General features: G+C 37.7%; 2 protein-coding genes across 4 annotated transcripts; one reads left to right on the forward strand and one right to left on the reverse strand.

The window, feature by feature from the left end:
- Positions 1 to 1,441: 1,441 nt before the first annotated feature.
- shc3 (SHC (Src homology 2 domain containing) transforming protein 3) lies at positions 1,442 to 20,763 on the reverse strand. 2 transcript variants are annotated; one of them, XM_088010899.1, is made up of 15 exons: positions 20,155 to 20,235; positions 19,948 to 20,015; positions 17,565 to 17,679; positions 13,876 to 14,600; positions 9,702 to 9,772; positions 7,539 to 7,602; positions 6,699 to 6,818; positions 6,503 to 6,556; positions 6,268 to 6,319; positions 6,059 to 6,188; positions 5,173 to 5,326; positions 4,400 to 4,490; positions 4,105 to 4,296; positions 2,006 to 2,331; positions 1,442 to 1,926 (listed from the first exon to the last, which is right to left on the reverse strand). In XM_088010899.1, the coding sequence occupies exons 4-15, from the start codon at positions 14,488 to 14,490 to the stop codon at positions 1,798 to 1,800; spliced, it is 1,998 nt and encodes a 665-aa protein (XP_087867025.1). In that variant the 5' UTR covers positions 14,491 to 14,600; positions 17,565 to 17,679; positions 19,948 to 20,015; positions 20,155 to 20,235; the 3' UTR covers positions 1,442 to 1,797. The 2 variants fall into 2 exon arrangements, with proteins under 2 accessions (XP_087867025.1, XP_014822335.2); XM_014966849.2 differs by lacking the exons at positions 19,948 to 20,015; positions 20,155 to 20,235 and adding an exon at positions 20,487 to 20,763.
- LOC106903215 (cyclin-dependent kinases regulatory subunit 2) lies at positions 20,301 to 21,701 on the forward strand. Of its 2 annotated transcripts, XM_014966852.2 has the most exons (4): positions 20,301 to 20,381; positions 20,958 to 21,085; positions 21,214 to 21,292; positions 21,367 to 21,701. In XM_014966852.2, the coding sequence occupies exons 1-3, from the start codon at positions 20,302 to 20,304 to the stop codon at positions 21,255 to 21,257; spliced, it is 252 nt and encodes an 83-aa protein (XP_014822338.2). In that variant the 5' UTR covers position 20,301; the 3' UTR covers positions 21,258 to 21,292; positions 21,367 to 21,701. The 2 variants fall into 2 exon arrangements, with proteins under 2 accessions (XP_014822338.2, XP_087867026.1); XM_088010900.1 differs by having other exon boundaries at positions 21,214 to 21,701.
- Positions 21,702 to 21,751: the final 50 nt, after the last annotated feature.

A 21,751-nucleotide genomic window follows, 5' to 3' on the forward strand; every position in this document is an offset into this window, starting at 1 on the left:
CAGAATATTTGGGAAGACATTTTTACCATAATCTCTCATTTGGTAAAAATCAAATTCATTCATACTAAAACAAAACCAAGCAGTCTTTAAATTTGCTTGTGGCATTTTAGCACAAGCTACAGACTTTGTGGATTTTTATTTTCTTTTTTATTGAAAGCTTAGACCACCTTTAGAACCAACTAGCAGTTTTGTGTGAGCTAAACTTAAATATATAGGTCCAAATAGGGGCTATGTATGGACTTAACACTGACCAGCCCATGCCTAGTCATGATTAACACATTGAATCTATGCAGTTGTATTTTCAATAAGTGCAAGTGAATAATCTGTTCTAGCTTTAGTTGATGTGAAAGCAACATTTCCATTAATGACACCTTGAAACAGTGAGCACTCATCTAGTACGACTGAAACAGAGCTCCGATTGTGCTATTCATGTGTAATCATTCAAAAAAAAACAAAAAAAAAAAACAGAAACCCTTTTTAAAAAGTTCACCCAAAGAGCAGAGCGTGTTCATTTAAAATGTGAGGATATTAAACTGTATCAAGCACCAAAAACTAATCACCGACAACACCTAAAAGTCAGAGAAAACCAATTCAAAACAAACCACTGGTTGAAAAAGCAGATTTTTTTATTATTTTTTTTTTTTAAACAGTGTCGGCATACACAAGCACCTCCTTTCAAATGAAGGGGAATTCAAGGTCTACGAACACGGCCACGAGAACAATTGATTTGAAGTCATGCGGCTGCAGTGACACAAGGAAATACTTTATAATTATATTTAAAAAAAGGCTGATCTCTAAAGCCATTGACTGCAGTATGAAAAGGTGTCCGTTTGCTCCCCGACACTGTGACAACACATTCGGCTTCAATCTCCAACAAAAGTAGCTTTCATATGGAGACTAATAAATCAAGCCGTCACACTAATGGTCAGTTTCAGGGCATTTTTATTTTAATTTATTTAAAAGAGCCTTTTCTGATTCTTCAACCACCGAGTCAACATGTTCTGTTGTGACTTTTTTACACTTATGTTGTTCAGTATATTTGCATGATAAGTGACTGATTACAATTATATGTTAAGCATAATTTACATGATGATTATTATTATTATATTGAATATGATTGTATACAATTACAAAGGCGAAGTGAAATATATTTCAGTGTAAGACATGATTTATTTGAATAGAGGAAGTCTTTTATTTTGAAGAATGCTTAAGGATCTGTTACTGTTTAGTCACTATCTTGCTTTGTTGATTTTATTGCTTGGTTACGAGCAGTTTTTGTTGCTGTTGTTCTGTTTTTATCGGCTGAAGCCCTTTTTTTCCTCTTCAATAAATACTGAACAAAAGGGTTCAGTAAAGGAAATACGAGCCTCCGTCTTGTTTGAGAAGAAGCTTTACTCCGCTACATGTTCAGTAGAAATATGGTTGTGCTTGACAGACAAAACTTAGTTTAGAGTTTATTTTTAAAATATTCTTCTTGCCTCTTTGAGGTTTTATTTGCACTGCGTCTAAACTACAAGAACAATTTGTCGCTTTATTGTTTCTTTAATTAAACACCAAATCAAAGTATCAAGTCCAAATGCACTGATTTTTCTTCTCAAAAATATAGCATTTCAGTCATCACAACAAAATAGCAATTCTATAAATAGTTTTCCTTAATCCTTAACAAATCTCGAGTACTCCAGTGACTCCAGTAAAGCAGGTCAGTGTTGAGCACATTGAGCCTTTTGTAGGCATCTTCCAGTTCCAGGAGGAGAGGGCGTCTAAAGGCCCTCTGCTTCCCATCAGGCATTTCAAGCATCACAATTTCCTTTCAACAGGCTGATGGAGACAGAGTTCACTCCCAGCTGAGACAATTGGCAAATTGTTGTCACGGTGATGGCCAATAAGGTGGCTAATGCTGTCAAATATATGATCTTTTGTCCGCACCTTTGAAAAAGAAGAACACAGGTGTTAAGAATCAGTTTTGGTTTCACGCTCCAAACCCGCCTTTATAGCTTGTTCTTACCGTGCCTTCGGGGTCCACAAGCAGTAAATGTTTGGAGAGTCCATTGTGCATACCAGTCAGAACGTAGGACCCTGGGTTGGTAGTGCTCGTGCGGACAAGGAAGTCCCCATCGCTCTTAAGCAGTTTCTCAGCATCACGCCGGCTCATTTTGCCATGGTACCATGTCTGGCCTTCCAGCTCCTCTTGCGCGCGGAAAGCCAAAGATCGGACAAGGAGAGGGCTGGAGTTGTCAACAGAAGCCGCCTTCTGAAGGTTGGACACTTGAGTCTGGGACTGCCCTGGGGCCAGTGGCTGGGACTGGGACTGAATGGCTTCCTCAAAGGGCTCTAGTGCATGAGAGGAAAGTTAGAGTCACGACAGAAAATTGAAGTTCAGAAGATTGTAAAAATATTTCCGCATTGCATCATTTACGGGAAGTAGGCAGACCAATCTGGGAAGGTTCAGCACTGTTCCATGTACATCCATTAGTAGATAATGGGTCTCAGTGCAGTTTACTGGAGTCCCAAAGTCTGAGAAATGGCTTGTAACCATTTGTCGTCAGAACAGTTTGCAGTTTCCACCGTGTTGACTGAAATTTAATTTAACTTCCCAAAAATTGTGTTCAAAGTTCACTCATGATTTTACAAGGGGGGTAATTATATCTTTCACATAAGGTCACAGTGGTTTGAGTGGTTTATATTTTGGTTTTACAGTTTGCTCAGATTATTTGAGCCTTTTGTTGAAATCTGATTAGTGATAAAAGAGCAAAAACAGAAGAAATCAGTATGGGAACAAATACTTTTTCATATGACTATATAAAATCAGTAGTCAAGTCAAATTGGGGGTTAAAAGGAGGAAAGAATAAAGCCATAAAACATTAACACTGTTATCTTCTTATCTTTTTGCTGACATGATGTAATTAAATAAGACTTGCATAAAGAGGTAAAGCTGTGAACTGCTGTAATTATTTTAATTACAGCAACCTCTGCATTTAATGGCACCCCTGGTAAAGATGTTTAAAAATCCTTAAAATAAATGTACCTTTTATTACAGTAGCATAACAATTTATCACGATTTAACTTTTTATTCAAGTATGTTCACTGAGGTAGTCAAGTCCCACATTAAGAAACAAGCATTTTTTTAAATCCAACTTTTTTACAAAATCCTGCTGAAGGGGCTGCATTTTCATTATACTAGTAGATTAACACAAGATTTTATTTAAATGCCCTGATGCATCAGACTGTCTATGTACTATATGAAAGTTTCCAGGGCCTTTGGAAGAGAAACCGGCTTAAAGAATCGTGTACATCCTGAATGTCATCTTAACATGTCTTTCATTTTAAAGTGTTGGCAAGAGAAATTGACCTCCGTCATATCATATAAGACCAGGAAAAAAGCTAGTTATAGATGCCTAAATTCTCATAAAAGTTTACAAGATAAAATAAAAATCTTGCTTAATCAATTTTAGAGTAATTTTAACATAAGTATTCTATTTAAATGTCAAAAGCATTTATTTCAAGGGTTTTCTGTTCATCTTAAAACAGTAGTACCAATACATGTATAATAGCACAGTTTTATAAAGCAAAAAACTTTACACATGATGATTTTGGCTTTAATTGGGTTTACCAGCTACTGATGACAGTTCTCATACCATACATAAAACTACAAATGACTTACCAGCAATTGTTTCTGGACAAATACTCAGTTATACACCTGACATGAGAGCTAAATATGCAAGAGGGCAAATAAGTAGTAAAACAAAGTGATGCAATGGCCCAGACAAACCTCAGACCTAATATGCACCAGTAACACTGAAACAGTGATGGGTCAAAAATGCCCAAACCTCAATGGTCCTATGCAGAACCTATAAAGACAAGAGGTCTAATTCCATCAGCAAAAAACAGCTGCAAGAAAACTAGCTCAAACTACAAAACTTTGACAAGAGCTTTTAACTTGTAAGGTCTTTGTATTTTAATCAACACAATTGAACTAATCTCTTCCAAAAATATTGGGCCGAAAAAAATTTTGTCTTTTCAAAGCATTCCAAGTTAGAATCATCTAATTTTATTATGCAAAACCAATGGTAACTAAACTTTAAATAGAAATCAATCAAGTCTTACTCATGTCAAACAGGTCCTTCTGGGGGCTCTCTTTGCCTGCCTCTACTATGCCCTTTGTAGCATTTTCTGCTTCAGCCTGGAGAGCTGCAAGCACCTGGGCATCAATCTGCTGGGTGTTCACGTACATGGGCATCTCCGCTGCTTTAGGTGTCTGACCTTTATTCTCTGGGAAACCGCTGATATCAAAAGATCCTGAATATTGAAAGAAACAAAGCCAAAGTCAGCCTGCTGAAGTGACAACATGGTCCAGGAGTAAATATGTGCTTACTGTACTGGAGCGTTTGGTGGTTCCTACCCTGCTGCAGGAAGATGGCTTTCCTTTCATCAGCCCAGTTTTCACAATGCCGTCCCTGGTAGTACGTCTGATCCACCGAGCCCGGACCAGTCTGATCAAACGCACAAGCAGTGAATTTATCTTTCAACAAATGCACATACAAATCGTAGGACATTGTCACACCTAAAGGTTTCAGAATACATTTTAATAATCAATAATAACCTGGATAAATACAGAAAAATTTATTTAAAATGATGTTTTTAATGAGAGGAAGTATGTATATTTGCCCTTGTTAAATTATGCATTAAATGTGAATAGCCCTTTCTATTGGGAAGTTGAGAACTGACCAGGACAAAATGACACATGGAAACATTCCAAGACAAAATGTTGGAATGTTTTAGAAGGTGTGTGTCCCCTTATGTCGCATAAAACAACATTTTGGGGGAAAGATTGTTCCGACAGTCAAACATTTTGATGGAGCCATTTTTCAGCATCAAGAACCGTCATTGTAACTGTAATTTGTGCTTTGCACCAAAATGATAAATATCCTGCCATAAGTTTGTGACCTTAAGCTTGAGAACAAAGTTTTGTCTGATATGACATTTAAGTCAACTAAAAACACAGACAATACTTTTTAATGGCATTGTAGTCTCACATCAAAAGCATATAAAGACAAAAAGACTGCCATCTCAGCAAATTTCTTAAATGAGGTGCCGATTTATTTATTTTTTTTTTTAAGACAAAACCCGTCCACGATTGTTTTATGGCGCTTTAGAATATTATCAACCTTCTACCTGGCCGCCTTCAGATGCTGCGTTCTGATTCGTCAGTCGAGAATCAATAAAGCCTCCTTGGGGTGGCATTTTGCCAGGGATGTTGTTATAATAAGGATGTTCTGTTGACTCCTCTTCTTCCTCTGTCCATGCCAACTCCTCCATGTTTAATACTCTGGGAAAAAAAAAAAAAAAAAAAAGCATTAAACATGGAAAACCATTAAATTTATATGTAAAGCAGAACCTAAATGCTGAAATTGAACAAACGTTTCTTAAAAGTTATGGTTTCACCTCTTAAGAAAAGTTTATTCACCGTAATGTTAACACTGAATTCATATGAAGCTTACAATTTCTATTTCAACCTTATTAAAAATATTTTCAGTGTTTAATTACTTTTGAAGACACCAATTTCACCTTTCAAATCACAAAACAATGATTAGGGCTTACTTACAGAAGATCTTGCTCAAAATTTGTAACTATTGCATTTACCAAATAACTGAAGAATCCTAGCATAAATGTAGGCTTTTCAGAACATATTTTGCTTTAAAGACTATGTTTATTTATAAAAATGCTAAAAATAAAAGTATGCTTAGTAAGTTGCTTGTCTTTTTAACTTTTATTTATTACAGGTTCAGCTTAAGTTTTATTTGAAATAGTCCAGCATCTAGAAAGTAGTGAAAAGTCTGTCCATTTAATCCATCCATTTGACAAGGGAAATTTTAAAATCAAATCAAAGACAAAGCAGGTCAATTAAATCCAAGTCAGTGTAAAAGCATTTATAAAATAGAAAATTAAGAAAAACTAGGAAAAAAAAAATCTTTCAAATATCCATTTTCTTTTTTCTAAATAGCCATATTTTTCCAGACCTGTATAAGAACAATTCAAACATTGATATTGAACTTCTTACCTGTCATGGACTGAGGACATCTTGCTTGAGGGACACTGCAGGTACTGCTGGAAGCGAAGGTCAAACGCCTGGCCGATGGTGCTGATAACATCCTGAGCGAGCCCGTCGGAGCATTCAAGGATGTGACATGCTGAGAAGCGTCAGATTACAGCAGTAAAGAACATGCTGCACATTAGACCGTTTTATGAATGTCAGAAATGCATCCTCACCTCTTCTGTTGACCGGGTCCTTTGCTACATAGGCAACATAATCTGTTGTATCCTACAAGAATAAATGATAACTTGGTAAATTTCACTGATCTAATACTGCTAATACATTGAAATGGGTCAATATCATGTGGTAAGTTGTATTTGACAGAGTGAAGTAATTTGCATTAAATTGCAGATATTGATTCTTTAAAACATCTATGTTGGTAAACTGAAAATTAATGCTGGAAATACTTACAGGATCTCCACCTGATGCAAAGGAGATGGACTGCATGTGATGGTTGGCAATGATCTGGCAGAAGAAAAAACAAATGCATTCGTAAACTGAATATTTTGTGCACATACAAATCATTGTGAAAAAGTTTAAAAGTCCAAAATTAACTCACCCATAATGAGTTAATTTTGGACATAATTGGGGATTGTTGGAGACTGACCTGTTTGCAGTCAGGGGTCATTAGGTTGAGGCTACTGGTGGAGATGTTCAGGTTGATGGACATGCCAGCAAACTGGAGATTACTCTTGCCTAAAATGTTGGACAGGGCTTTGGATGGTGGCTAAATGGAGCAGGGGAAGAAATGCAGAGATGGAAGAAAAAATTTTATTGTTTCATGCAAACTAGAAAAAACCCCTCAACTTACAGATTTCTGACCCCCATCTTAAACTTTTAAGAAACTCAAACCACCACAAGGGAAAATCTCCAGTCTGAATCTGATGCCAAATATAACTTTCATCCCATTTAAAAGAGTGGGCAGATTAAACAGGACAGTTATTTAAGATACTCCGTTTTATGTCACGATCACGCATTTGTCACACATCCACAGGAACATCATCTAATATCAGAACCTCCATTCAGAGAAATTAGATGGAACTCATTCTGTTTTTGTTATATTCCCTTTTCTGACATTTGAGGAAGCTTTAGAGAGCAGAATAATGCTTCACATTAAGGCCCACAAACAGAATCCACTCACACACACTGCAGCTCAGCCTCCTGATCACAGATATTGTGAACTACATGAGTCACTAAGCACTGTGCAATACATCGTGGGCTGAAGCTACGCCCACGCAGACATGGCGCCATTCGTCTTCATCTCCCTTCTTTGCCTCATTTCACATACAGGAAGGTAAAAAGGAGTGGGGGCAAAACATACAGAGGGATGCTATAAATAAACCACAGAAGGGCAAATGAATATCTAATGTCCTTTACTCTTCAAACTACTGAGCAGTTTGCGTATATTCTTCTGGGATCTGGACAGCGTTTCCGTTTGTCGGCATACCTTTCTTTTCCGCAGCGCTCCTTTGGTCCCAGGAACTGCTTCACACACCAGGCTGATGGCTTCCCTGCAGGGAGGGTAAGAGGACAACCATGTTCAGCGTCATCAGCAATAACATGGATCATATTCCCATTGTTACTTACTGAAAATCAGTTACTATTGTATTTATCCAAAACAGATTTTTTATTTTAGTTTTGATTTCAAATCTAAATCCGCTTTAAAACCATTCAATATTTAAATTAATATAGAGCTATAGTAATGAATGAATAAATCATTAATTAGAGTAGATTTTATTTTGACGGAAGATATTACAACACTATATAAAAAAAACAAAAAAAAAAAAAACAAACAAGTCATTATTAAAGGTGATGCAACAATAAATTTCCTGCAAGTTTTTAGCAAAGAATTTTTCCTCTAATGTAGTCCTGCCTACATTAAAGGACCATGTTTAGATTTAAGTCATTTGAATGCATTTTTTTCCCACCAACTTTGAAGATGCTTAACTTTTGTGCATACAACTCATTACACAGATTAAAATGTGTTTGAGTCAACGTGTTCATCTTCTAAATACCTGTGCTTCAGACAGGCACTACATTGTGCTTGTCCACAAGTTAGAAGAAGCTGTTGAATTTGCTGGAAATGAAGAAATGGGATTATGTTTCAGACTTACACTTTTGAGCAAGAAAGAATTCATACACAGAAGACAACCACATGAATTACGTGATTAACAATAGGACTAATTTAATAAGAAATGTGCACAATTCAAAAATAAGAGACTTATCTTTCTGATAAATCTAATAACTCGTCTCCTGTAACTTATGTTTTTTTTGCCTGACATTCTGAACAAAAGAAAGGCTAATCATGTGACAGTGGGGCTACAGCGACAGCTTTCCAAACTAATGATGCCAAGCTCAGGAAGTCATGCAGAAAAGTGGACAAGACAAACCAATTCCCATCAGACTTTGTTTCACTGCACATCAGTAACAAACTTCAAAAATACTTATGGAGTGACAGAAACCTCCAAGTGAACAAATAATTAGAGTTTACATCAATAAAAATGATTGCTTTACCCGTTTAATGGACAATGATTTGAATGTTTTGTTGCTTAGATACACTAGAAAGAAGTCATCTTCATCAAAAATATGGCATCATGCAGGAATTTTGCAGCATTTTATTACACACACCTTTGATGAATCAATCATTTTTAATGTTTTACAATGATGCATACAATTAGATTTTCTAACTTGTGCAACTCTTATTAAAATGGGTTTAATTGTCTCTGTATTGTATTTTGCTTGTTACTTTTTTTGGAGGGGGGAGGGCTCATTTGGACTCTGACACAATAGAGCCACTGAGTCATTGTCAGGGTCTGAGTCACTTTAATCACTGTGTGTCATTGCTGCAATATACATACAGACTGAAAAATGGGCTTACAGAAGAAGGAGCTTCAGTCATTTGTTAATCAACTAAACAAGTAACTGATCTTTTCTTTAAGGTTAAACAGTGAAATAGTTCATGTTATCTTTTGTATACAATATTTAAATCTAACTGCTCATTTTATATTCACTCACAACAGAATCAACTACATCATTATACTTTAGTTCATTTTCATGGTATGTAGCAAAATGTTAAACATGTCTGTCTGTCTATTGCATGAAGACATAGATGAACATTTGAATTGTAAACATTTTGTTGGTGTTTTTTTTCCACAATACAAGTTGTATATTCCAACTTTGGGATCTCTACTCGGGACAGTAGAAGTTCCTACACCAAGTAGAGGATGTTAGATTAAATGTAACTGAAATGCTTTTAAAAAAAGCATTAACGTCAGCATATTCAGCAAGCTCTGGTACATGGTGGAGGGTTTTTTTCCATAAGCTGGACATGCAAAGTCGTATTTAAACAAAAATGTTTGTGAAACAAAATTTCTGTTTTGTCTTTAAACTGTTGAGCTGTTATTGTGACCTAGGCAGTGAGCCATATCGTCTAAAACACAATCAGTAGTCCAATATTTTTACATTTATTCTATTTGAGATACTGTCACCAGGAAATATGAGACAGCCATGTGTTTTAATAATTATAGAAGCTACCATTTTAATATTAAAAGCAACAAGCCATAAAACACAAAAATTTGAATGAAGAAAACCACACCATGTTTGAACATACCTTGTTATTTGTGACCTTGTAGTGAAATCCAAGGATCTCATCGATCGTAGAACTTCTATGCAGCCCAGATACTGCAAAGAAGAATGAAAATTTTGAGATAAACAAAATCATGCATTTATGTAAATATAACATATTTGGTCAGGAAACGGATCAAAGTCACTACAGTCCTGTTGTGGATTCATAATCATTGTATTCAAAATTTTAGTATTTGTATCAACACCTGTCCAGTTGCATCCTTTTGAGCTTGTGTATTAGTGTTGTATGACATGCATACAGGGAGCTCAAAGTTAAAAGTATCAGTTTTATTCCTTGCTGGTGTCCTCAGGCAGACAGCTGTATTTTCATAAACATGTTCATGCCATACTTTCCAGCTCTTGGGGTTCTTTTACAATAAAAAAAAAAAATCCAGAATTCTCCAAACTTAGTTATCCAAGAGTTCTCCTTCCCTTGCAACATGAAAGTTTATTAAGAATCTATGGCAGATGTTTCTACAGGCAGATTTTAAATAGAGGCTAAAAAAGCAAAAAGAAAGAACACAGGGAGTGGAAAAAAACCCCAAAACATGAAGGACATGTGGACGGAAGGAAGGAATATAGAAAGGAAGGGTTGAAAGATAAAAGTAATGTCGGTGCTTTATCTTAATATCTGTGTCTTGCAATGAAGTCAAGTCACAGTACACAAGAGCTACTCGTATTACAAACACCTCATGCTTGAACAACACTGCACCAACCAGGACCATTTTGTGCTGACAAATTCCTGTCATTTAGCAGAATCATATTCTTAATTTGGCATCCAAGAACCTTAATGTTGCCCCTACTTTTTCATAACTAAATGTATTAAAACCATAAATTGCAGATGACTTTTCCATTCTCCAGGGTGCATTCAGCAACTTTTGGCAAACACTGTCCATGTCACAGTGACATTTGCAGACTGACAGTGTTATCCATTTTCAGAACCACCAATAAGAGCTCACTTCCACAAGGCCAAAAATATATCAAACTGTTCTAAAATTGGAAGAGAAGACTTATTCTGAGCACAGCATTGAAACATTTCTTCTCTGCAGTTTCCCCCAGGGCATAAATGTTTCATAAAAATGATTCTTCTTCACCACAAAATGGGAAAGACTGGTGAACATGCTGTTCAAATGAGGCAGATGTGTATTAATCTTCATACATCTAGAATCAGAAACAAAAACTGGGTTCATCCCAAATTGTGCCTATATTTACAATCCGAGCAATAACTAAAAAGCTTAAAACAAATAGAACTGCAACATGCAGAAATACACAAGGACTTGCAATCTCCAAGTTTCAATAAAAACTGTTAGAAATTATCAAAAACTGGTTGCTTTACAGAGAGTCATCCCTCTGGTTTTGGATGCTGTGCAGTTGGAAAGACAGTTCTTATGTACAGCTGTGACAACCAGTTTTTACAACCAGGAGCTGCTGATTAGCATCTCAAAAGCTCAGATTATACTTGAACTATGACTAAGTTGAAAAAGAGGCTTCAAGGATGCAGAGCAGGACCAAAGAACAGAGAAATCAGGAGGAAGTTAAAATCTTCTCTTCAATCATAAAAGTCAAGAATATCCCGGACTCCGCCGTCTCAAGATCGGCCTTGAAACCCATACGATCAGAGAGAGACTTAAAGAGCAGCAGCAAAAAGCAAATGAGGTGGATTAGCAGTTCTTGCCAACAAGTGATGGTGTCATCCAGGACATGTTACTGTGGAATAGTGTCTTTCCTGCCAGGATATTGAGCTGTTAGTACATCCTGCAGGACTCATTACTACTAGAGACCCTCCCTGTCCACTTCATCACCATCTGCAATAACTTTAATTTCCCTTTGGGATACATAAAGTATTTTTGAACTAAAAAAATAAAAATAAGCATCTCATCCCACTGCCATCTCAGTCCCCTTACGTAAACCCAAAATAAATCCAGTGGAATGGGCTAAAGAGAAGAATGTAACAGAGGACCAAAGACTCCGGATGATCTATAAAAAAATATGCAACATTACAAAATGTTTTACAAGAAAAGTACCGTTGTCCTATTGGCAAAGAGGGATTGTAAATATTAAAACCAAGGGAGCCAATAAATCTACTCTAATGGATTCCAGATGCAGCGGCAGACAATCCACCACCAGGACCCAAAGAAGTAAACGTGGAACGTATGCATGTGGTAGCATGTTTACTTTGGGGAATCTGTGTTGGTCTCCGAATGCTGTCCAGAGACCGGAGGGACTTCTCTATGAACGGGCCAAGATTGTGTCATGATTTGGTTGTGTTGACTAGGCTGTAGTTTGTCACAAAAACTTCACTAACCAAAGTTCAGCCTGCAGAACTTTATTCCCAAAGCATTTACTACACCAGCATCTTGAAGACATTGACAGAATATACCACCCAGGGATTAACAGACATGCCAAGCATCAAAACACAGAGCATGACAGTTTGTGAAAACTAATAGTTTGAGATTAGCTGCTTAATATTTTAAAAACGTAACTCCACTAGGTTGAATAATAGGGCTTTTTAGTCAGTCTAATAAATTCAACCGGAAGTTAACGTAGGACGTGTTTAGAGCTTATCCAGCCTATCACCAAATGACCACAAACCTTCAAGGTTGGGTTGGAAGGTAAGGGTGGACATTTATTGCAGTGTTTACTGTTAATTTTTTTTCTTCTCATAATAAGAATTTGGACATATGACAATGATTAATTCCAAATGTTGATGTGTGAAAACTGTACTGCATCGTCAGAGTTGTTTGTATTTTTTCCATTCTGTGTCCCATGAGATCAACAAACATGAGTAGACCCAAAAACATGATTAAATGAATTTACTGCATGCATATTAGTGATACAAATTATACTTTATAGAGCTCAGAACTGGTGTTCTCTGTAGGTCTATTTCAAATGGTATGGCATTAAAGTATTTATGTTTGTGGGGCTGTGGTTGCTACGTCATGCTATCAAAAAAAAAAAAAATTCCTAAAAAGACCGTTTTATCACAATAGTACCACAAATGGTAACAATTTTACTTCCAATAAGTGAATAGAACTAGAATCATTTCATGTTGACTCTTATTTTGCCAAACGGCTACAAAAGGAGAAGTAAAGTGAGGGTAAACAATGTCAGTGAGTCGATGCCCTCTCTAGTGTAATGGTGCATGATGTATGAGGGTTGACCGCATGACGCTAATTAAAAGTGCTGTGAGCAGAAACGCCACGCTGAACTCGATACATGCAGGACACAAACTGACAGGAAGAGCTGGGGGTTGGGGGAGTCAGACCCATTTCCCCTGTCACAGCAGCATTGACTGGACAAAAATAAGTGCTGTCTGCCTTGAAGCAGTTAATGGAAAGCCACACTGGTCAAACAGACTATAGGCTTTATCCAGAAAAGTTGTAGTAGGCATCATATGATGTTCGTCATCTTGTTTAACTTGATTTAGTATATAGCATGTCTCACTGGGTGTGTTTATCCCTTCCTAAGAACTAAAGAAGTGCTTTGTTCAATCTGCTGCATGAATAAAAGATCATTTTATTCAATTAAACTATAAAACAATGATCACTTAATGGTTTCAGTGAAAATTGTTTCCATCCCATCACCCCATATCTGTCTTTCCTTGAAGAGTCAGGTCTCGGCATCACTGTGTGCTAGTGACTCATTGCTGGCATGATGACATTTGCAGCTCTTCTACTTGTGCACCAACTTAAATGATGCATGATGGCTGAAGAACATTAGGGAGAGATAACAGCTGCAATGAGACAAACACCATGAGTCTCTTCCCGTTCAGCCGTTTTCAGGGAGCCAACGCAGCCGTGGAGCTCGGAGAGGTGCACGATGTACAGAAATAACACATCACCATGGTTACAAAAGCATAACGCTGTAGCTTCAGACACAGACAGGAGAATACCAGATAAACCAATGGTTTAAAGCCTGTTTTTTTTCATGTTACCATCGTGGGCTTTGTCTCTACTTTTCCACCGGTGTTGACCTTCTGCATTTCCTGAATTATTCAATGTCTGTTTTCTGATTGCTCAACCTTCAGCAGTAGCCAGCTCACACACACACCCACTCAAGGGCATGTTGTGATGCACAACTGCATTCTCACTCTAATCCCATCGGAGGTAGCTAATCTCTTCCCATTGAAAGAGAAAGAATGAGAGGGAAAGTCCACCAACCTTCACAACATATGTGACTCCTGGGCCAGATATCTTCTCATTCGAATGCAGCCATCCTCTGGAGGGCTTGCTCACCAGTCCTCCACCGCCACCTGGATTCCAATCCTCTCCTCTAGGCTGGAGATCGTCCAGTCTGCTCTTCTTGCTCATGCTGACAGCTGTCTCTAACTGTGTGCAGGGGGTCGAATGGGAGCTGCACTGAGACCCTCCCACACCAGAGACGGCTGTTGCCGCCGCCACGCTGCTGGGGCTGGAGCCCGCACCCCCACCCCCTTGCAGCTTGGACACGGCCAGGTCCTTGACGGCTGAAGGTAGACCCTTGATGCCAAGCAGGCTGCCCGAGTTGCTGAATTTCAGGCCAGAGACCTTGTTGATGAGGGTGCAGAGGGTGGTGCCTCCATCCTCCAGATGCTCTGAGCCATGGCTGGTTGTGTTGCTGGAAGGGACGGCAGCAGTGGAGGAGGGCTGGACCTCACTTGGGAGTGCGAAGGACGTCTCGGCTGCAGACTGGGAGGAGGCCGAGACCTTGGGGTTCATGGACAGGCCGTGGAGAAGCTCATCGGCGGATGTTACCGACTCATTCCTGAAGCGATTGTACTTGGTACGGTGAAGCATTCCCTTCTCTCTATGGCTCGCTCCTCTTCTCTCCACCAACCAACACACACAGCCTGCCTCCTTCACAGGCGTGCAGGCAGACGTGGCCGAACCGCGCTGATGACCCTCTCCTGTAACATAGCAGCAGTAGCACAGGCAGCGAACGCCTCTCAGCAATCACAGGCCACCTGACTAATTTTTTTTTTTTTCCCTCTGTTGAATTTACAGTGGCGGTTCAATGTGCAGAGCTGTTGCTGTCACCAAAGTCCAATCGTTTCTCAATAAAAATCCAGAACAGAAATCCAATCTGTTAGAGACAAAATCTGTGGAAATACAACACTGTAGCACAAGAAGTCGAGGATTAAAAGAAAAAAAAAAAAAAACCCTGCCAGTTTTTGGGGTGCAGCTTTTCAAGCTGCGATGCTTCTGCTTTTTCTTCTTAGAGCTGCTCCTCAAAAAAAAAAAAAAAAATTCCTCAAAACTGGAACAGAAGGGAGATGAATGTCGCCGATGATCACGGACACTGCAAGGAAAGAGCAAATACTCTCTGCTGGCTGCTGCCTGCCGGCTCAGAGCTGAAGCATGACTCACTGATCTGAGAAAACCTTCTCAACAAAAGGCTTGCTGAACATTGCAAATCACTTCCTGTTGGAGGGAGAGGAAAAAAAACTCCCACCAACAGCACACTAGAACCAATCAGTTTTTAAATTCCCTAGACTCATATTTATTCCCTGCAACTCCTTGCTTTCTTATTTGCTTCTCAGAGGACAGTAAATGAAGAATTGGAGGTGGAGGGAACTGTAATGATCATACTTGGCAAAAAATTAATCTGCATTAAATCAGATCTTGAAATGGCAGGAAATTCATAGAGAAAAAAAATATGTAAAGATATTACCTCAAACTAACCAGAAATTAGCAAATTTTAATAAAAATTCCAAAATATACATTTTTTAAAGGGAAAAAATAACTAAAAAGAAATATGCTGCAATAAGCTGGCATGATTGGAAATATATGGCCCATGTTATTTTATCAGATCAGCAAAACAAAGCAGACACCATGCCCGGAGAGCAGCTTCGCACAAACAAAAAAATCTACCAGTTAATCTGTATTAACAGTCTCTCCAACATAGTTAAATTTAAACTGAGTAAAGAGGAAAAAATATTTAGCTTAAATTTTCCAAAATATTTATAATTTTAACTTGAATGTGGCCAAAACACCCACAAAGAAAACCAAACATAAATTACAGAATAATTGGACTTTTAGAAAGATGGCAAAGATTCAGAAAAATGCCCAGCAACTGGTTCTGTCTGAATGAAATGTGATGAATAAAAGAAGCGAATAAAATAATTAAATAAAGCAGAGACTGACATTTTTCTCAGGAGAATACGCCAAAATGATAAAAAGCTCAAGAAAGCCGATAAGAAACGCAGCAGCACAGCATCATTGTCTCCCCCAGTCAGCAGAAAGCGCACATCTGTATAAAATGTCCTCAGCAGCATTTAGCAAAGCTGAAATACTGACACTCATTCATAAGCAGCTTCCGCTCTCACTGTGCTGCAGATTTCGCACTGCAGTCCTTCCCAATATCTCTGTTTCCTGCCTGGCAAGAGAGAAGGGAGAAAAAAAAAAAAAAAAAAAAAAGCACGTCTGCCTTTTCTCCTTAGAAACAAAGGCAAACATAAAGGCAGGGATGATGAGGCAGGTCCTTGTATGCCACAAGAAGAGGAAAGAGAAAAAGGAAGCCAAGGGCTAAAAAAAACCCCACATGCGATATTTAGTCTTTTATGTGAATGAAATAACAGGCAGGCATAGCAGTGTTTCTGTGAATGGAAGCAAGGCCTTTCTGCCTCTCTAAGGCAATCCCTTGGGATGGCATGGTCTTATCCAATGAGGAGCCAGCTGGATGACTCATTCAGGGGAGGCTTGCAGAATAGTGGAAGAAACCATTCCAGACAGCCGTTTGCGTTTTGTCTCTTCTCTGCAACCTCTTAGAAATGTGGTAAACAATAACGAGGGTGAAATGTTTGCAAAGCACATTTCCTCCGTGGTCTCATAAATGAACAAAGTACAAGAAATGTGTGCAAAATATTAAACAGAAGAAACACTGCCACCCCTGTGTGTCAGACTGCCTTCATCATCACCTTTTTTCCTTCACATTCATGTCAACAGTTACCACCTACACATTTAATTACTAATTTACTGTTTATATGTTAGAGATGCGGTCACTATACTGCAAATATATTTTGAGCTGAAAAATAACTAGACTAAATTTATTAAAACTGAAGTAAACACTGTAATTGGATATGAATTATACATCTGTCCTGTCTTTATTGTGAATGGGTGCCATGTAATTCATAAATGGAACATTGTATTCCAAATGCAAGGTATGCTTAGACATTTTTGACAGCAAAAATAAAAATGTCACAGTGGGGGGAAAAAAAAAAAAAAAAAAGAAGTGGCATCAAAAAGTGCTAAAAAATATGATGGATAAAGCAAAAAAAAAAGTAGTCAATATCCCTTTATTTTGCACAGCAACTTCAGGAAAATCAATTTGGACTAATGCAAGGACATTTTCAGTGTTTGCTCACATGTACGTGTTCTGTGTAGACCAGAATACACACATATGACATGCATTAAACAAACTGCTCCTGCCAATCAGTAAGATCACCAGTCCTCAACTAGAAAAATGACACATCCCCCCCCCCAAATTCTGAATAAATCTGAAAAATACAAAACTTCTCAAACAATAAATGCGCCGACAGATAGTATTCAACCACTCATTCAGGAGGTTGCTGCATCAACATTGACAAACTAGACACAAATGGCATCCATGGAAGACCCCCACAAAAAATATATTAAAAAAACATTTATAACAAAGACAAAGGTCAGTCTAACATTTACCAAAATGAATCCTAGACTAGATTACATTAGATTTAAGTACAACAAAAATAGTACATTTTAGGGATTTTATAAAAAAAAAAAAAAAAAAAACATCCTGATAGTATCAAACTGCTAACAAAATTATTTTCTCACATGTGCATCCTTTTATGTCACATAAATCCAACAACATTTTAGAAAAGGAATATAGTACTGACCGTCAATACAAGGTGGTGGATGCACCTGGACTTTTTTGCTGCTTTAGGGCCTCAACTTATTACTGATGAAACCATGAATTTTGACCTCTGCCAGAATATCCAGAAGGAAAATATCCTGTAAACAATTTACGACATGTGAATTAAGCAGCAGGGCAACAAATCCTATTCTGAATGGCTCAAAAGAAGCAAAGTAATAATTTTGCAGTGGCCTTGTTAAAGCCATTAATGATTTTTAAAAAACAATTCTGACGAGGAGGCAAAATTCTTCTACATATAAAGAAATTCAGAAAATCAATTACTTTTGACACATAACCACATAGTTTTAGATCTTTTTCCCCCCCATACAAAGACATTTAAAATAATTTGATCCTTTTTGCATTTCCTCTGGTTATCTCTATGATATTAGAACTTTTTTGATTATCTGCATTTGTTCTTTTATTTGGCATGCTTAAAGTTTCAGACCAAACAAAATATGAAAAAGTGTTTCAGAGCCCAACACTTTCTTTAGCAGAGCCTAATTCTCCTGTTTCCATGCAAGCCTTCCTTTGTCCTGTTTTTGTGTCAAAAAGTGCATTTCAAAACATTTGCCACTAGATGTCCCCTTTTTCTACTCAGCAGAGCTTCAAAGTGAAGACTTCTCAGAATAGATTCATTCTGTGAAAAGTGCTTTTAAGAAAGCAATCCATAGATTAGATAACACTTGTAATAGTAAAACACACTTAAGTTAAAGAAAGAAATCCATTAAAGATCTTCTGCATTCAAATGAAGCATGGAGGTTCAATCGATGCCTTTCCTACATCCTGAATCCCAGTTAAGGACTGTGGTTCATGTCCTTAACTCTGTTTAAAGCACTGCATTTGTGATCAATGCTATAGATAACAGGAAAGGGGAGAATTATGCATCTATTTTTTTTTTAAACATTTGTCTATTTGCAGATTCCAGAAGACATTATGCACATTATTTGGTGCAATTAGGGTTTCTCAAGTTACTTCTGAATTGTTGAATTTTTTTGTAAAGTGCCTTGAGATGACGATTGTTGTGAAATGGAGCTATATAAATAAACTGAATGGAGTCGTTAAGAGGTGGGGTAGGAAAAAGGAAAGACGGCAAGGAATCCAACAAATATTTCACTTGACTGCTGTTGCCTAGTTACCAAAGCCATGCTAAAAAAAGTTCCAGGCAAGCTAGAGGGAAAACGGTTAATATATAAAAAAAAAAACAGAAGCATTTAATTGGTAAAATGGGATATTTTTAGTGAGCCCATAACAATAAAACACATCAATAGTGTGACAACAGGATTCTGGTAAAATGATTAACTACTTTATTGCTAATGAAGATACAAGTCTGCACTACTAGAAAAATATACACATTGAAGAATTGCTGCCACAAAGGCCAACTTTAGCACCACTTTCAGGGATTACAACACCTCTACCACAACATTGTTTAACACTTCAGGTCAAACATTTGGTAAATTTATTTTGACATCTCTCATAAACCAACATGGGTTTTAAGGATTTTGAGATGCATTTAGTGACCCAATATTTTCTTTATCCACAGATCTCTCTTTATGCTACCAGAACTTTTCTGAATAAAGTAAGAAGAACAGTCACAATAGTGCAAAAAAACAAAAACAAACTGAAAATAAATCACATGCATGACATGGCGTATTGTACTGAAAATTCTTTAAGTTGAGAGAGACCAACTATGAAGTGTCTGAGCATAAATTTTCCAAGTCTTGCCACGATTTAGTGTGGACTCTGATTGGGTTGTTTGTCACATGTAGTATAATACTGTATGCTAAATGTCCTGCTGAAGTTTTAAAGTATTCATTAACAACTTGTATGTCTAGTCAAGATACTCAAAGCACACTTGCAAAATCCCCTTCACCCAGCTAAACTCACTGCTCTTATATATTCATGCATTATTTTCACAGAGTTGCAGCCAAGTGGTTTAATTGCCCAATGACAACATGTGGTGCTAGACTTGTGCTCATGACACTCATTCCTCCAGCTGCGTTTTATATGTTTTCTACTAGGACTTAACTATAATAACCACCATCAATTTTTCCCTCTGCTCTGACAAGTTTGCCTGTCCCTGCTAAAAGATATTACCACAGCATGATGCTGCCATGCATTTTGTACCAGAAGATTGTGTTCTTTTCGTCAACTATATTCTTGACCTCTCCAGTGTGGTCCCGGATTTATACTGGGATGAAATTACACACAGGTGTACTAAGCTTACCTAATGGATAACTAGCTACCCATTAGGCAGGCATCAATGATGGCACCAGAATATGGTTATCAGAGTAGGTAGTATTTGCAATGTACTGCATCTACTTTAAACAGAGTCTCAGTACAGGAAAAAATCCATTATTTTCTCTTACACCAGTGCCGCAGAAAAGCTTTTTTTCCCCCCCCTCTCTGCTTGTGAAGCCAAAATGTCTGCAGTATACTGCAACACAGTGAAGATAAAATATTAATCAGCAAAGAAAAAACTCATATTTAAGGCTAAGCACACCAAACAGTATTTGGTATTATAATGCAATCCCCCAAATGTCATTAAAATTCCACATTTGTAAAAACACCCTCACCTGCGCCCGGTTGATTGATGGGGGGGGGGGGTTCTGGTCACGTGACATGCACTATCCAATCACAGCCTCGGTGAAATTTACACGAGCGAGACAAAAACCTCAACATTAAGTGTTGTTCTGTAACTACAGTTTGATTACAAACTTTTCATGTTCATCTTCACTGGAAATATGTCTCGAAGCCAGATTTATTACTCGAACGTGTACATGGACGACCAGTATGAATACAGGTGAGCAGCCATGTCTCTGTCAGTAAACCGGCTGAGTAATAGATATTCTATTAAGAAACACGTTTAACTGTTCAAAATGTCTATTTATTTATTTATTTGACTCACCTGTACCGCTTCTAAAACTTTGACCGGTGTGCCACATTAATGTGGCTGTTGTGTATTAACCTACACCTTATATAGCTTTCATACAACGACGTCACTTTCTCTTGGGGCTCCTCAAGGCATCACCGTGCACAGCTGCATCTCATTAATCATTTAGTCGTACTAATTGGAGACCTGTGGAAAAGCTTATGTTAGATGAGTTTTTTTCAGCTCTTATCTATTCTGGATATATGGGCACAAGTTCCTCTGTAGTCTTTACAGTACAGTCCTAAAGATACCTGTTTCTGAGGAAGCAATAATGACTATTTCGTCTTGATATAGCTGGTTTGTAGTCTGGAAAATTCCGGAAAAGTCTGGAGTTGAAATACTTTCCAGGGGTTTTGTTGACAGGAAAGAATGTGTAACTTTGCCAAATAGACATAATTAGTTGTTTTATTAAAAGTAATAGTCTTTTTTTTTTCTTCTCTTGCTTAGGCATGTTGTTCTACCTCAGGAAATGGCTAAGCATGTCCCAAAATCCCACTTGATATCTGAAGATGAGTGGAGACAGCTGGGAGTGCAGCAGTCCCGAGGTTGGATCCAATACATGATACACGAACCAGGTACGTGAACAAAACGATTTAAGATTAGCCTACCTTGGAACTGGAAAAAGCTTTCTTCTTAAAATAACTGTAGAAATTAATTATACCGTTACCTAGTTATGTGAAGTTTTCGTCAAATTCTCTTTCAGAGCCTCATATCCTACTGTTTAGAAGACCTCTATCAAGACACTGACCCAATCCTACCACTTCTCATTGGGAAGTCGTGCTGTGAGTGATGGTTACCCTTTTGCTGCTTAAACAGTTAAAAATAATTATCCTTTGTAATTTTCCTCGTGTTTTAGGGACTTGCAATTAGCTACAATTGCTTCATTCAGCCAGAAGGAGAAAAGCTGACTTGTGATGTTTATCTAGAAGCAATTTGGACGTAAAGAAATAATGCAATGGAACACCTGGCGGCCCACATGACCAGTGGGAAGGTTGCTGTGTAGCTAAATATTTGCATATGAACTCTCTAGAAGAATGCTTAAACAATTGTGCTGCTGTCATACAGTTTCAGTTTTTCCACGTTTTCTTTGCTTACAGCATTTTCCCCTTTTGGTTGTATTTTTCTCTTTTGGACACAAGAGGGTACTGTAATCTTGTTTTAAAATTAAAATGGAAACATCATAAACAGCAACTTATGCAGAGGTATTGTCCAGGTCAACTACATGTCTTTTTCCCAGATGC

This window comes from Poecilia mexicana, unplaced genomic scaffold (genome assembly GCF_051168715.1).
Source record: "Poecilia mexicana isolate PSO_F unplaced genomic scaffold, ASM5116871v1 scaffold_12, whole genome shotgun sequence".
NCBI classification, from domain to species: Eukaryota; Metazoa; Chordata; class Actinopteri; order Cyprinodontiformes; family Poeciliidae; genus Poecilia; species Poecilia mexicana.